Below are 15,829 nucleotides of genomic sequence, written 5' to 3'. Positions count from 1 at the left end.
ACCTTTGAAAAATTTCAAAGTTTCTCGATGACCTTTTCCTCTTTTCTCAGTTGATCTCACCAAGTAATTTGACATTTTTGTTATTCTAATTAATATTTTTACTTTGCTTCTTTAACATTAAAACATGTTAAGGCTTTTTCTAGAGCATTACCCTGGTCAGTTGTTTAAATCTCATTTTATAACAACATTGAGACATAAGCTTTTTTTGATGGCTTTTCTGTTACCAAAAAGTAACCTTCAATCAATAAAAACGTATAGGTCACTTATACGCCAGGAACTTACTGACTGAAGAATACACAATGATCTGTTCTATTTATTCAGTCAGTTATTTATCAGCCCAAATATATATTGAGCAATGATTTTGTACCAAGTATTTTAGTGTGGAAAGACAGAATATAGGCCTGGCGTGGTGGCTCACACATGTAATCCCAGCACTTCGGGCGGCCGAGGCAGGTGGATCACGAGGTCAGGAGATCGAGACCATCCTGGTTAACATGGTGAAACCCCATCTTTACTAAAAATACAAAAAATTACCCGGGTAAGGTGGTGGACGCCTGTAGTCCCAGCTACTCGGGAGGCTGAGGCAGGAGAATGGTGTGAACCTGGGAGGCGGAGTTTGCAGTGAGCTGAGATCGCGCCACTGCACTCTATCCTGGGCGACAGAGCGAGACTCTGTCTCGAAAAGAAACAAGAAAAATAAAGACAGAATATAATGAAGGTAAGTAAAATATAAATGATTTTAGATGGAGGTAAGTGCTTGGGAGAAAAATGAAGAAGTAAATGGATATCGAGGAAAGCTTCATTAAGAAGATGACATTTGAATAAAATCCTACAGGAGGCGAGGAAAGGAGACACATGAATATCTGGTAGAGTAACATTCTAGGCAGAGAGAAAAGCATGTGCAAAGGTCCTACTTGGGGCAAGAAGCATAGCTGGCATGTTTGAATGGAGCGAGCAAGGCTGAGTAGTAGGTGATGAGGTCAGTGAAGGTGAGATGGGGTGGGGAGAAACAATCTGCAAGACCTAGCCTTCCACTCTTACTGCGATTCAGATGGGAAGTCACTGGGGGCTTTTTCAGGATCCCTGTAAAAAAATTGTGGGAAGACAGGTGAAAGAGGAAGCAGGGTTCATTTGATATGGTATGGAGAGTTTCACTGATTGCAGCCCCAGGTGATAATGGCTAAAATGAAATAAATAGCATTGGTGGAAGTCATGATCAAGTGGACAGATTGTAATCTAAACATGATGCAAGAGGGAAAAAAAGAATTGACTGATGAAATGGATGTGATGTGTCAGATTGAAATGGGAGAGCTCTCTGACCCCTATTGCAGGATGTGCAACAGGGGTGTGGCTCAGCTGTTCAGCTGAAACCCCTTACAGGAGGGGGAACATGCAGATGGGGAGGTGCAGGAACTAGGGCGAGCACTTTTGGGCTCCAGCCCCACAGTAGCAACTAGGGGTGTGTGCCTGTGACTCCTGAAGCCCCAGTGGGTATGTTACTATGCTCCTTTAGCTCTGCCATCTGCAGACAGCTTAAGTGTTAACCAGCTCAGTGCCTTCTTGATACCCGGGTCTTTGTCTGGTGTCCAGGAAGAATCAGGTCACACAAGGACTTGAAGTATGGTGAATGAGGGGGTTTTATTGAGTGGTAGTGGCTCTTAGTGGGATGTATGGGGAGCTGAAAAGGGGATGGAGTGGGAAGATGATCGTCCCCTAGAGTTTGGCTGTTTCATGGCTGATCTCCACTCCAGCCTTCCACAGCCAAACTCCTCAATGTTCAGACACTCCTTGTCTTTTCTCCTTCTCTGCTGCTCCACTCTTCTGTTCCTCTGTTCTTCTGCTCATCTGTTCATCTGCTCATCTGCTCAAGGAACCTGGGGTTTGGGGTTAATATGGGAACAGGATAGGGGGGCAGAGCAGGCCAAAAGGCAACATTTCGGTGCAAAACCAGGAATACCTGTGAACATTTAGGGCCACATGTTTCCAGGTCTGAGGGTGGGGCCTTTGCTGGGGAACTGCCCTCTTCTACCCAGTATTTCCCTGCCTCTTTTCTATATCAAGATGAAGGAAGGCCTTTGGATGATTCTCAGGTTTTTGAACTGAAAAACTGGAGTGATTTTACTCAAGATAGGAAAGCCTGGCCAGGGAACATGCTATGGAATCACATTAGCTCGGATTTAGAGATTTTGTTTGAGATACTCATTAGACAAATAAGTTGAAATATTTGGTAGGTAATCAAATACATGAGTCTGGAGTTCAGGAAGAGGTTTAGCTGGAGGTTAACATTAAAAGGTATTTTCCTTCCCCATGCACACTTTCTTCCACCTGGAATGAATGAATATAGTAGTAGAGAAATATGGCAATTTGAATAGAAGTTCTTTCCTGTCTAAAATGGCCGGGAGGATTTTCTGCAACCTTATTATTTCTGAAGGTCCTTCATACCCCCTCACTTTACAATGAAAGCATGTAGTCATGTTTTGGAAAAGAGCTGATTGGTAACTCTTGTGGGGAAACGCCCTATTTTTCCTGTCTTTTAACTTTTTATTTACTTCTTTTTTCCAATAGTGTTTTGACTTTATTACATAAAAATACAATTTACCTGCCTGTGAGCCTTCACTTTTATCACATAGGGAGTTACATAAGAAAAGGAGTCATGTCTTACTCGTCTTTGAATCCTAAGCAAATGATCTGGTCTCTGTAATTTCTTGCTAATTATTTGATAAAGATACTTGTTCTTGACATTATATGGCTACTAGGCAACTGATCTTGGAGTTTGTTCTATTTTTTAAAATCTGCTGTATATTGCAAGCATATTAGCTGCTTATTTTAACATTTACTGAGCTCTATTTCTTCAAGATTCAGTTTACATAAACCATTTATCTCTAGATAGGGCATACCTGTTAATATAGGAGACCCAAACACCCAAATGAATGGAAGACATGATGCATTAAATGCTTTAATAGAGGTACAGATTAAAACATTGTTTATCACATTGTTACTTTGTCAGACTTCCTGACCAAGCTTTCACTGAAAGAATAGTATATTCTAACTGGACACTGAAGTCTTTCAATAGGGAGATCAATAGTGGGGAATGTATTCTTATTAGATGGAATGAAATAGATAATGGTATATGTTGGACAGTGCTACATTAGTTTGGTAGCAGATGAATACATTGGCAGGAGTGCAGGGCACTGGGAGAATACATGAGATAAAGTGGTGCTGTGTGTTAGAAGATCTTTGGGCTCTAGGGCAAAGGAACTTTACTGTATTTTGTTCATCCTGGGAAATCTCTAACAATTGTTTGGATGTGCACAGGTTATTAGAACTGTACTTTCAAAGGTCTAGATGAAGAATACACTACAAATATTGATGGTAGCAAGATTTCCTAATAGTTCAGGTGAGAGAAAGTTAGAACCTGAATTAAAGAAAAAGACATAGAATTGCCAGTTATTCTATTAAAGGATGTATTAAGTAGATTTGGTAACAGATGAGGGACTATGTGGGAAATAGAGGAGCCAATGGTGTCTTTAAGGTTTTAGTCTGGAAACTAACATCCTTAATAGAAGCAGGAAGGTTAGAATGAGGTGCTTGTGAGAGATGATGATGAATCTTGTTTTAAACAGTATGTTAGCATCCAGATGGAAATCCACAGGCAGTTTGAAATTGAGAGCCAGAATTCAAGAGCTAGGTTGGAACTGGTAATATAGATTTGGATATAGAAAAAAATGTGAATACTATGTATATTCATAGAACAAACATGAAATAATCCCCTAGTTCTTTTACACTTTTACACACTTCCATCTTTGTTTACTGTTCTTCTGTGAATATTTATACAGATTAGAACCTTCTACATAACACTTCAAAATGTAGTCCTACCAGGACATATTTATGGAAACAAAGGAAACCAGTCTTCTAGGCTGTCATTTCTATGTGTTGTTAACATTTTATGATTTCCTGTGGAATGGAACCCTTTGAAGACAGTAGTACATTTTAATAGAAAAATCTTCATTAAATACCTTGTATAAAGTATTTGATACATAAATTGCTTTTTTACTTTTACAATTTAAGGGTATTTTATTTTCTTTTAAGGCCAGTATAAAACACTGGAACATTTGACTAATTCTATAGACTGGCTTGAGCCAGTCCATGCTCTAACATTTATTTTTGAATACCTTTTCAAAAGGAAAGAAATGAATTATTTAGGAATATATCAAGAGGAATTTCCTTTTATTTATTTATATTTTATATGTCATCATATATAGGAGTTATTCAGCTCTGACATATAATCAATTAGAATAATGAAAGAGATTTCATAAGGAACAAAGGTCAACTAATGTTCAAAAAATTACAAACATGAAAAGGGAAAGGTGAGATTTTGACACTGGAAAATATTAGGCTCCTCTAATGTTTCAGTGTATGGATGTTTATTAAAATGTTTATTAAAATTTTTCTGGACAACCTCAGACCTTAAAATTACTGGACATAAAATATATAGCAGTACTATAATAGCTTTTAAAGTGAGAATATTCATAAGGCTGAGTTTGCTATGATTGTAAATAGTCCCTTAGTTATTTGCTAACTTTCAAATGACCATATTTATTCTAGTAATTAAAAAAAATTTGTCTTCATTCCATTATCTCAAAAAAGATCATGAATCTTCCATTTTAATATGTGCTCAGATTTTCCAGGTAGAAGTTAAGGAGTTCATTATTCTTATCTCTGTCAATTTCCTAATTTACAAATGAGCTGAAGCAATTAATCCTTGCAAGTCGCCTGTATTAATTATAGTCTAAGGCAGGTTTATTTGCAGTTTTGTAATTCTTTTTGTCACATTTTCACTGTGTTTACTATCTCAGCTTGATGCTTGTTGACATGCTGATTCATGTTTTAGTGCACTAGATAGGTTTTATTCATCTAGAGGAATGAGTATAAAGAGGTCACACCTTATAATCACACTAACATTTCTAGTATGTGCAGGCCATATATCTCCTTTTAATTTAATCCCTGAAAAATGTACAGGGATTTCTGCAGCTAAGCTGTACAAATCAATAAAATTTATAATCAAGGCTGTCTAATCTCTAAACCTAATATAAGACTTCACAACTATTGATTATAGGTGAAGGATCCACAAGCTGTTAATCATGCATGAAGACATAGAATAAATGGTGACTTCAGAAAAGGAAATGGACAAATAATCATCAACCCTGCAGTCCTTATCTGCCTTTCTATTCCCTGAAGCAAGCATGTTACCACTTACATTTTATAAAATCAAATGAGGTGTAAAAGTGTGTATCCATAGTCATGCTGACTTTTGTATACTATATCCTGTTTCTGTTATAATTTACAGTTGTCCTCTTTATCTTCCAGATGTGTAATCAAAAGCAAATCAGTCTTTTTAATAAGTTTCTAGAAGGAAAGAAGGACCTAAGTTGACATATTAAAATCATAATCTTAGGAGCAAAATGAGAAGTACATACTTGGAATATCATTATAATGTAATTTTAATGGTTTATTTGGGGGCGAGGAGAGGAGCTCCATGTCACAAGATAGTCTCACTTAAAACTGGGCCCTCTTAGCATTTTATTAACTAATATACTTCATGATGATTTTCCTAGACTGAATTGACTGACCAATTCAAGGGGAGATATAAAATATTTACAAGGGAATTATGTAGTTGAAAAAAACATGTACTATTTCTGTACCTCAGCAGTATTAGAGGGATTTGGATATATATATATATGTATTCTGTCCTATTCAAGAGTGAAGAAATTCCAATTATATTACAGATTCTCTTATGTATACCTACAAAATCATATTGACGTATAAAATTTAAAAATTTAATAAATGTTATGTTGTAGTGCTGGAAGAGTAAGTTACTGTTAACCTACTACAGTTTGTAATAAAGTATTGATATGTCTTATTATTTATAGGATTATTATTATTCCAATATTTAGTTTATTATTCTCTGTGGGAGCATAGTGAGGAAATTAACCCCTCCTCAAAGAGCATACAGCAAACGAAGACAAAAGTATATCCATTAAAAGTTGTTTTAAGGCATATACCATACTAACATGGTATCTGGGACATTTAAGCACTTAATAAGTGTTTTCTATTATTAAAAACAGGATACTATTTAAGTTGAGCACAACACATTAGTAGAGAAATGCAATTCTTAAATTACTGTACTGTTTTATTGTAGATACCACTGATAGAATCTTCACATAAATATTAAGGTAATTTACCAAATAAAGATATTAGAAATAATGCCTGTATTAAAATGCTGAGTAACAACTAACCACAAACTATTATCAGTGGCACAGAGCACGCATGTATTAATTATACTTATGGGATGGTTGGCTAGTAGCCTCTGATGATCTTGACTGGCTTACGTATCCACTGATGGACTGGCTATTGGCTGATATAGGTTGACTTATGCTGGTACGACTCGGGCAACTTGACTCTGTTCCACATGTATCTCATATTCTAGAAGAGGTATGAGCAAGCAGGAGAACAGGGGACTTTTTGAGATATAGGCTGACAACTAGCACACCCACACTTTTGTCTTATTCTGCTTACCAAAATAAGTCACACAGCAAGGCCAAAATCAAAGCATGGGGAAGCAGACCCCATTTGGTGTGAGCAGTTGCAAAGTCACATGGCAAACAGTGTGACTACAAGAAGAAATGAATAATTGGAGTTATTTCAACTGCCACAGAGAACTGGGTTTTTAGGTTTCATTTTCATTAGCTTTTAAGTTTGAAACATATTGAAATTACCCGCTTTATTGTTCGGAAAATAAAAATTTCCAACCATATACTATGGATCAACCACTATATTTGGCATGCAAAATATTACCTCATTTTTCAGAATAACCTATGAGATAGGTAAATTTATCTTTTTTTAGGGATAAAGGAAGCATTGAAAATCCCTCTTAGAATTTTGTCATTGCTATGTACAGCTCCTCTAAAGTCACCTTACTTTTTACACTGTGTATTATGAAGCAGTGTTTTCCATATTACATTTTTTTAGGGTTGTACACAAATCACTCTATCTTTTTATGTCTATGATTTATACTGTTGCTAAAAAATTTGTGAAAAATAAAGCTTGATCTTACAGAAGTAGATTATTCTCTTCTTATTTTCTTCTATAAACTAAGAAAATATATTTTTTATTTTATATTTTCTCCAAGTATGGACAGTTACCTATTTTTAAGATTTATTTAAATAACATATGAATGTGATGTGCAATATCAGAGATGAATCAAAGTGGTTGTAGTTACATATTTTTCCACAGTCTAATAACATTACCAAAAAATGTTAAGTGAAAAACATAAAAGGGTCTCCAAATTTTCAGTCACCCTAATTTTGGGAATTAGGTCTGATGATAAGATATTTAGTGGAATTTATCTGTCTATTGGTAAAAGAATTATCTTTTCCTTTTTTTCCATGTCACTTGGGTAATACTGTCCTTTAAAATCAAACAATTTCCTTGGCATTAATGCAGAGAGAATCCAAGTGTTAATTTTATTAGAATTATCTGATAAACTTCAGTAAGAGTGTTGAGAGCAGTGGTGATGTCCTGTTTTGTTTTAAATTGATGATGTGCCTAGTGTGGTTCTGATGGCACTGGGTAAATATTACTGTGATTCTGTAGGAAAGCTGAGTGAGCCATCCACCCTCTGTCGCTTTATATCCCTCGAGTCCAAGCATGTCATTTCAGCAACACAGCCAGAAAGCCTAAAAAGCTGACAGTTGGCTTGTGATTATTCCTGGACCTGAGGCTCCCTCATGTTACAGTACTAATCAAGTCATCTCACCGACTTATCATTAACTCAATTTGACCCATGGGAGCAGAGATGAAATCTTTTTGGCAAGACTAATGTTGCTGTAACATTGAAAAGATGTGAAATGTAAAACCTTGATTATCCTCAACCCTTACCATGAGGAAAAGAATAAAAATTGCAAAGCACCTAAAGGTAAGAGTAAAACACATTGTCTTTTGAAGACCTTAAGTTTTCCTTCCCCAAGGTGCAGCACTGTTTTCTTTGCTTTTATTTTCACTTTTTTTTAATTTCACCTTTGTCCAGAAATTTCATCTCAATTCTTTTTTATCTACACTAACAAATATTTTCTCTGGCAGTCAGAAAATTCACTTTTCTTGTATTTGTTTTGATAAATGGAATGAAAGTTGTATTTTGCAGTCAGCTTCTAAGATTTCTGATGAAAAGGCAGCCAGGAGCACGAAGCTCCTGTCATGCTTCAGCGTTCTTAGTTTGTGTACATCTTTGACAAGATCTTTCTCTTTTTTTTTTTCCTTGGCATGAGCTTTGGGACATCTTCTATTTTTCTCTGACTGACAGCTGCATAATAAGTTTTATCATTAAAAACTGATTCTAGGAAAATATGATCCCTGCCTTCCATTCTCTTACAGATGCTAAAGCTTTTGTTTTCACAACTCTTTCAGAATAACTAGAAATTATTGCTACAAAACGACAGGGATATTGACCTGACATGTCCTGAGTTGTTTAGCACGTGCCAAAAACAAAATTCCCTTTTATCTGTTATCTAGAACCGTGTATTAAATCATCTTGCTCTTGAGAGGTGACTCAAAGTCAACAGGTTCTGTTTCTTCATGTTGTCTTTACTTTTATTAACCTTTAGAGAATTATTAGGTAGTTCTTCATTTTAGCCTATCATGTTGGGTTAAACATTTAACACATAAATTATTACAGGCATAAATACCATACTTGATCTATTTAGAATTTAAGTGAGGGCAGTGATATGTTACTTCTTTATTTACTTACTAATTATGTAATACTGGTCAAAGACTCAATATATAAATTTTCTGCCATTTCTTTATACTTCATCTTGATTTCCTATAGTCTTTCTCACTGTAACAATTAAGAATCAGTTGGACAATAAAAGGCGAAAAAGAAGTGGGAAAGGTTAGTAAACCTTGCTGATCAACATTTGACAGGGAAGTTAAAGAAAACCAGGTAATGTTGACAGTTCCTATTGAATATATGTATTTTTAATTTAATAGTTGACTGTTTTCCTTGGAAGAGAGCCTTATGCCTTTTGTTTGTAGATAAGAGCACATAATAAAATAAGTCAAGATTCATCAGCTAAAGAGTATAATGGGAAGAGCACTGGATTTTACTTCTAGTTCCAGTCCTTTTACCAGCTTCTTAATGTTCTATCTGCACTCCCCCTAGCCCCTGATTTTGTTCTTCAAGTATATGAAAACACACAGGACCTTCAGCCTTCTTAATTCCTCTGCTCAGTCCTGTGTCATAGCTTTTACCCAGTCTTCACTCCATGATTGATGGGGTGTCCAAGGGAAATAAACAATCATGTCATGAGTTCTTAGTTTCTGTTTCTGGTTGGGCCAATAAACCCCTTCCTCTTCCCTCTTTTCCACTTATCACTAGAAATAGAAACTAAAAACCATGGCTTCAGGCTGCTAAAAGCCTATAGCAAAACAGAACAGAACAATAACAACAAAATGAGGCAGGTTAGACAAGCTTGAGTACACTGAACACAAATTTCAAAAAATGAAATGTAGAATGACCTGAAAAAGTGACATCATGGTGTTTCTATTTTAAAGTTATAAGTCAGGCCGGGCGCGGTGGCTCAAGCCTGTAATCCCAGCACTTTGGGAGGCTGAGACGGGCGGATCACGAGGTCAGGAGATCGAGACCATCCTGGCTAACACGGTGAAACCCCGTCTTTACTAAAAAATACAAAAAACTAGCCGGGCGAGGTGGCGGGCGCCTGTAGTCCCAGCTACTCAGGAGGCTGAGGCAGGAGAATGGCATAAACCCGGGAGGCGGAGCTTGCAGTGAGCCGAGATCCGGCCACTGCACTCCAGCCTGGGCGACAGAGCGAGACTCCATCTCAGAAAAAAAATAAATAAATAAAAAATAAAGTTATAAGTTGACAATTTATAAATGTATAAATGTATGGGATACAAAGTGTGTTAAAATTTACGAACACAACAGGAATTGCAAAGTCAAGCTACTTATCCATCACCTCAAACACTTAATATTTTGTGTGGTGAGATCTGGTTTCTGGTACTCACCTCTGCTTTTGACTTAGTGGGTCTTTTTAGAAAAGTCAACTTACCTTCATTCCAATTCTTTTTTTTTTTTTTTTTCCCTGAAAAAATGGGGCAGACACTAGATTTTATGCAATTCTCTTTGGTCTCTGTTGTGAATGAATTTGTAACATATGTGCTTACCACCACCTTCCCTTCAAGCTCACCTGCCCCCTGTCATGCTCACTAGCACATGCTCATCTCTGTCTCTGTTCTGTTTCCTTCTTTCTCCCTTTCTTTCAGAGCATCCTCTTCCCTCCATTTCTCCTCTGCCCTCTCCTTTTTCTTCTCTCTTTTCTCTCGCCCTATCCTTATCTGTTACCTTCTCTCTTGTTCTTCCTCTTATCTCTGAAAGGATAGGAGTACCCCAACTCCTGACTTAGGTGAACTGATGCCTCCACTTAGACCTCTTTCTATTTTAATGCTCTCCAAGTTATCTAAAACACATATATCAGTTCAAGTATTGCTTGTATGCCTTGCTTCCCAGTCAGGGACATTGTCAAATTGATCTTTGCCTCCTTAGTTTCTAGTATACTTTTTGGCCAACAGAAAGTAATAAATAAGCAGTAAGAAATTGTTGGATCATTTTACCTCCCAATCTGTGTCTCTTCTTGAACTTTCTCTGTTCATTTAAGAGAACCTTAATTTTTTTTGTCATTTGGTATGAACACATTAGCTATATTGTATCCATTCATATAACTCAAATCCAAGTAAGCACAAAGTTTTTCAGTTGTCCTTCCACATCAATAGCCCCTATCCTGAGTGTTCCTGCTGTCCACCTCTTTGCTTAGCCCCAGTCTCTCTGCTAACACATCACATTCTTTTGATTTCTCTACATTCAGTGTCTCCACAGTTGACACAGCTTCCAAATTTATCTTGTTAATGTTATTTTACTATGTTAACTTCCTGCTCAGAAGCCCTAGTGACTTCTCATGGTCTATTAGCTAAGTTCGCCTCTTACCATGACATCCAAAGTTTACCCCTTCTTTTCCCAACCAACCTTTCCTGCATTATCTCCTATGTGATACTTGTACAGCAACCAAGTGGGATTACAAATTTTCTCCAACTGTGTTCTATATTGTTATTCATCTCGTTTCTTCCATTTTTTGTATTATTTAGCCAAATGAGGTCTAAAGATCTTGCTTCTATCCATTGAGACCTAACACAAATGTCTACTCTATTTGAAAGGTGGAAGTTATTTATCCCTCTTGAATTCCTACAGCATTTTATTCTACTTATATGCCACTTATAAATACACTGTTTATCTTTTTTTTCCTTAGCTTATTTTAATAAACAAATGGAAGCTCCTTGAGGTCTAATATTGTGCTTTATTTACTTTAGTACCTTCCAGAATACTTAATACTTAGGTTAGTACACTGTATATACTAATAAAGTCTCATGTTTCCTTATAGACGGATGACCTGATCTAAACATTTAAATGTAACCACTCATTGCATGAAGATCACTCTATTACTGTGTTTCTTTTTTCCTTTTTTTTTTTTTTTTTTTTGAGAAGGAGTCTCTTGCTCTGTCACCCAGGCTGGAGTGCAGTGGTGTGATCTCGGCTCACTGCAAACTCTGCCTCCAGGGTTCAAGTGATTCTTCTGCCCCAGCCTCCCGAGTAACCAGGACTACAGGCATGCACCACCATACCTGGCTAATTTTTTGTATTTTTAGTAGAGATGAGGTTTCACCATGTTGCTCAGGGTGGTCTCGAGCTCCTGAGCTCAGGCCATCTGCCCACCTTGGCCTCCCAAAGTGCTAGCATTACGGGGTGAGCCACCACGCCCAGCATTGCTTTGTTTCTTTCCAAGTTTTAGATAAAATTTTGTCCTACAGCCTTTTCCAGTTCTTTCTTTTTACTAGAAATGCAAAAAAAAAAGTAATAATAATAATTAATTAATTTAAAAAAAAGAAATATATAAAATTACAATATATGGAGTACCCAATAAAGATTTGAAAAAAGAAAGTCAAAAAATTGAGGAGGAGGAAGAACATGTAGCATATTCCAAAACAATTGACAGATAATGAATTCATGACTGTGTTCTCCATTGTTTCACCACCATTATGGTTTTTTATTTGTTATAAATACGATTTACTATAGTACCTCTATGAGTGACTGACCCTGCTAGGTCATATCTTGAAGTTATTTAATACTTATAGTAGCCCTTATGGCCAGCTCGTAAATATCAGTGGTTTCCAAACAATATCTTTTTGTTTTCAGTTATTCTATGGCAATTCAAGTAATTATTTTGATTTTAAATGTTAAATTTTTATTTATGTATTTATACCTCAGAAATACAATGCAGTTGTTGGTTAAGCATGAGAAATAATGGATTAAGGTCAATAATTTAGGCAATTTTATTGTTGGATTCTTTGAGAAAAATTTCTTTGAATGGATTTTATAGTAGTAGAACCATCTCAAGTCACTGCTGTTTATAAATATTCTAATATAAAAATGCATATGCATATAGTTATCAACCCATGTCTAAGTAAATAGTATTCAGAGAAGTTTGTGTGGTATACACATTTCATATGTATGTGTATACACACATATAGAGATATACATGTATGTACTGCATATGTGTATATTTATATGTGTGTATGTATACACAAAACCCTGAGAAGTTTCCAACACAATAAAAACTGAAAAAATTTAAGGTGCATGCCAATTAAGAAAAAAATACAGTTATTCAATAAGAAAAAAATACAGTTATTCAATAACTCCCTCTGAGTTATTCCACACAGCTCAAAACAATCAAGTTTTGATTTTCAGTCTGTGTTTGTGTGTGTTTACTTTGGTTGTGTATATGTTTCTGAAAACTATCCTAAAGTGAGTGCAGAATTATGTCTAAGTCACTATTTTATCAACAACAGGGCCCTTTAAAGCATACATTCAAACTGCGGGAAAAAAATGTCAATTTCAAATAACATATTGACTTTGTCACTTCTTAGAAAGCTATTTCTTTCCACAACTCTTTGTTTTTCTATATCAGTTAATAAAGTATTGGTCACTGAAATTATGATTGTGCTTTATATACATCGTGTAGGACTAATAAAGCTACTCTATCCCGATTTTAAATGAGTTTTTAATAAAATGAGTGCCAAAGTAAGCAGCATTTAAAGACACCAAAATAAAATTCTCACTTAAAGTAAATCTATGCATTTTCTGCATAGCACACAATAAATAAATTATTTGCTCACTCTTAGATATGTAAGAATTGAGGATGCAGAGCTACTCTGTCTTCTTTACAGTATGTAAGATGTCTAGGTATGCTTTCAAAATGGTATTAAAATGCAGAGTAAGTGCAGACTAAATAGACAAAATAAAAAGAACTGATGAGAGAGAGTGATGACTTAGAAACAGAGAAATTTATAAAAGGGGAAAATGTCAGATTTAAAATGAGGGATGTGTTAAAACAAGTGTATAAGTGCTAGACCTAAAAAAATAAAAAATTAAAAAACTAGGGGATTAAATATTAGTGGTGTTTTCTCTCATTGCTGTATAGGCATTATTTGTTCTGGGTATTTTCATGGGAAATCTTACTTTTTCATTCTGTATAATTTTACAACAAGGTATGGCTGAATCTGGCCATCCCTACTAAATAGTATCTAGTTGCTGCCTAGGAGGAGCAAGATGTCAGTTTATCTGGGAAATTTAGGGTGATCCTAGTTCTCATTGCCTGGTTAGCTGGTGGGCAGTCATAGCAAAGACTGTGTTTTCAGTCTAACTAGACTAAATTGAAAGTATCATCACTTTACTCCTGTGTCTTGTGGGGAAAATCTTAGCATAGAGCTAAACATATAAAACGATTTTTAAAATAATTAGAAAGCCACGTCTTTCTTCCAGGCTGTGGAAACGTCTGAAATGAAATTTCAGGTAATGTCTGAAATGAAAGTGGTAAAGTTGGGAGGCTGGATACTGTGAATAGTCATAAGACTGGCAAATAACATTTAAAACCTGAGCATTAGATTCTACCAAAGATTAATTTGCATATATGTAGATTTTTGTAATCTACGATTTTAAATTAAATGGCCACCAGAGTTCATTTCAGATTGCACATTAAATACATTGAACTAGAATCCCAGTTTGGGCTTGCCATCTGTGTAGCATGCTGATTATTTTTACAGAACTGTGATTTTAATCTCAAAAACAAAAATTTATAAAAGCCCCCAAGTCAGACTTTTTTTGTTATTTTCCCTACTGATTTCCATTTAACAAGAATTTGACTATCTTTAATGAGTTAAGAGAGGCATCGGAAATGCCTTGACTTTTTTCCTTTTGTTAAATCAATGAATTAAAGTTTTTGTTATGCATTAGTTTCTTTACTGTGTAGATGTTGCCATGGCCATGACTTTCATAGAGTAATTATGTTCATTAAGTTAGATGATTAAAGTTAGTCTTGAATGAGGAAAGAATACACTTGGGAAGCAGTGAAGGATGGATTCTAGTCTTTGGAGTGTTCAGTTCTGCCAGTATTTTCCAGCTGAATGGAAAATTCACCTCCCAGTTTGGTTTGGGTGACAGTGAATGCATTGTCAGACCTGAATATTTTCTAGAAAAAGAAAGAGATCAATAAGGAAAGAAGACAATGTGAATATCTACATATGTTCTTGTAATTTTTCTCCATTGTTTTTTGCTTTGATGAATAACATCACTATGGAAATAATTAATGTTAATTAATATGTGTGTCATTTCTTGTAAATGGTAGTATATTGTTGCTACAATTAGAATAATTAGTATACAGCATAGCTTAGTGACATGATAAATCACAAAGTAAAATGTGTTGACTCTTATCCATTTTGATATATTAGCTAATTCACTTGCTCAATAAAGACAAAAGAAAGGCAGAGAATTGTGTAGTAACAACAGAAACAACTATAAAGGCATGGTGGCTACATTTTCAGGTTTTTATTTTTCTGACAAGTTCCTGAGTACTGTGGGTTGTTGACGTTTTATATTTCTTTTCTTTTCCTGTTGTTAAATCTTAATCCCTGATTGAAACCTTCAAGAATAGGATCATGAATAAATAAAGCAAATGAAAATCAAACACGACTTTCACATTTTCTAGATTTGCATGTGCTATATTATACTTGGTGTTTTACTTTTCCAAGATTATTCATGATATAATTGACAGCTGTCTGCAACTTTGATTTATTTTTCAGAACCTATGCGAACCCCAAAGACATTAAAGATTGCTGAAATACAGGCAAGACGGATTGCTGTGGACTGGGAATCCTTGGGTTACAACATTACGCGTTGCCACACTTTTAATGTCACTATCTGCTACCATTACTTCCGTGGTCACAACGAGAGCAAGGCAGACTGTTTGGACATGGACCCCAAAGCCCCTCAGCATGTTGTGAACCATCTGCCACCTTATACAAATGTCAGCCTCAAGATGATCCTAACCAATCCAGAGGGAAGGAAGGAGAGTGAAGAGACAATTATTCAAACTGATGAAGATGGTATGCGCATACTTTGCTGTTCAAAAGGGGGGAATTCTCTAACAAGAATAATGTGATTGCTTACAATTTACCTAAGATTGCCCAATACTGAATTGGTTTCTGAAATCATGTAAATGTTATTAATGAGGTCAACTTTGGAAAAAATTGCCTTTTACAAAACCTAATATTCTTCAGACAAGCATCCAAATACTCAATGAAATGTACTTCTGTTGTCCTCTCTTCTTATACAAAAGTGGCAACTACACTAAAAACTTAAATGAAGGGG

At 35.6% G+C, this 15,829-nt stretch overlaps 1 protein-coding gene across 5 annotated transcripts in view; it reads left to right on the top strand.

The window, feature by feature from the left end:
- The window catches only part of PTPRK (protein tyrosine phosphatase receptor type K), a 559,982-nt gene that overhangs the window by 415,653 nt on the left and 128,500 nt on the right, over positions 1-15,829 (top strand). For all 5 annotated transcript variants that reach the window (XM_028847097.2, XM_028847096.2, XM_078001187.1 and 2 more), the window contains exon 8: positions 15,262-15,564. In XM_028847097.2, coding sequence (XP_028702930.1) covers positions 15,262-15,564 — 303 coding nt within the window. The remainder of the gene's footprint in view (positions 1-15,261; positions 15,565-15,829) is intronic.

The sequence above is a fragment of the Macaca mulatta genome, chromosome 4, assembly GCF_049350105.2.
Source record: "Macaca mulatta isolate MMU2019108-1 chromosome 4, T2T-MMU8v2.0, whole genome shotgun sequence".
In the NCBI taxonomy this organism is placed as follows: domain Eukaryota; kingdom Metazoa; phylum Chordata; class Mammalia; order Primates; family Cercopithecidae; genus Macaca; species Macaca mulatta.
This window is presented reverse-complemented; position numbering and strand designations above follow the sequence as displayed.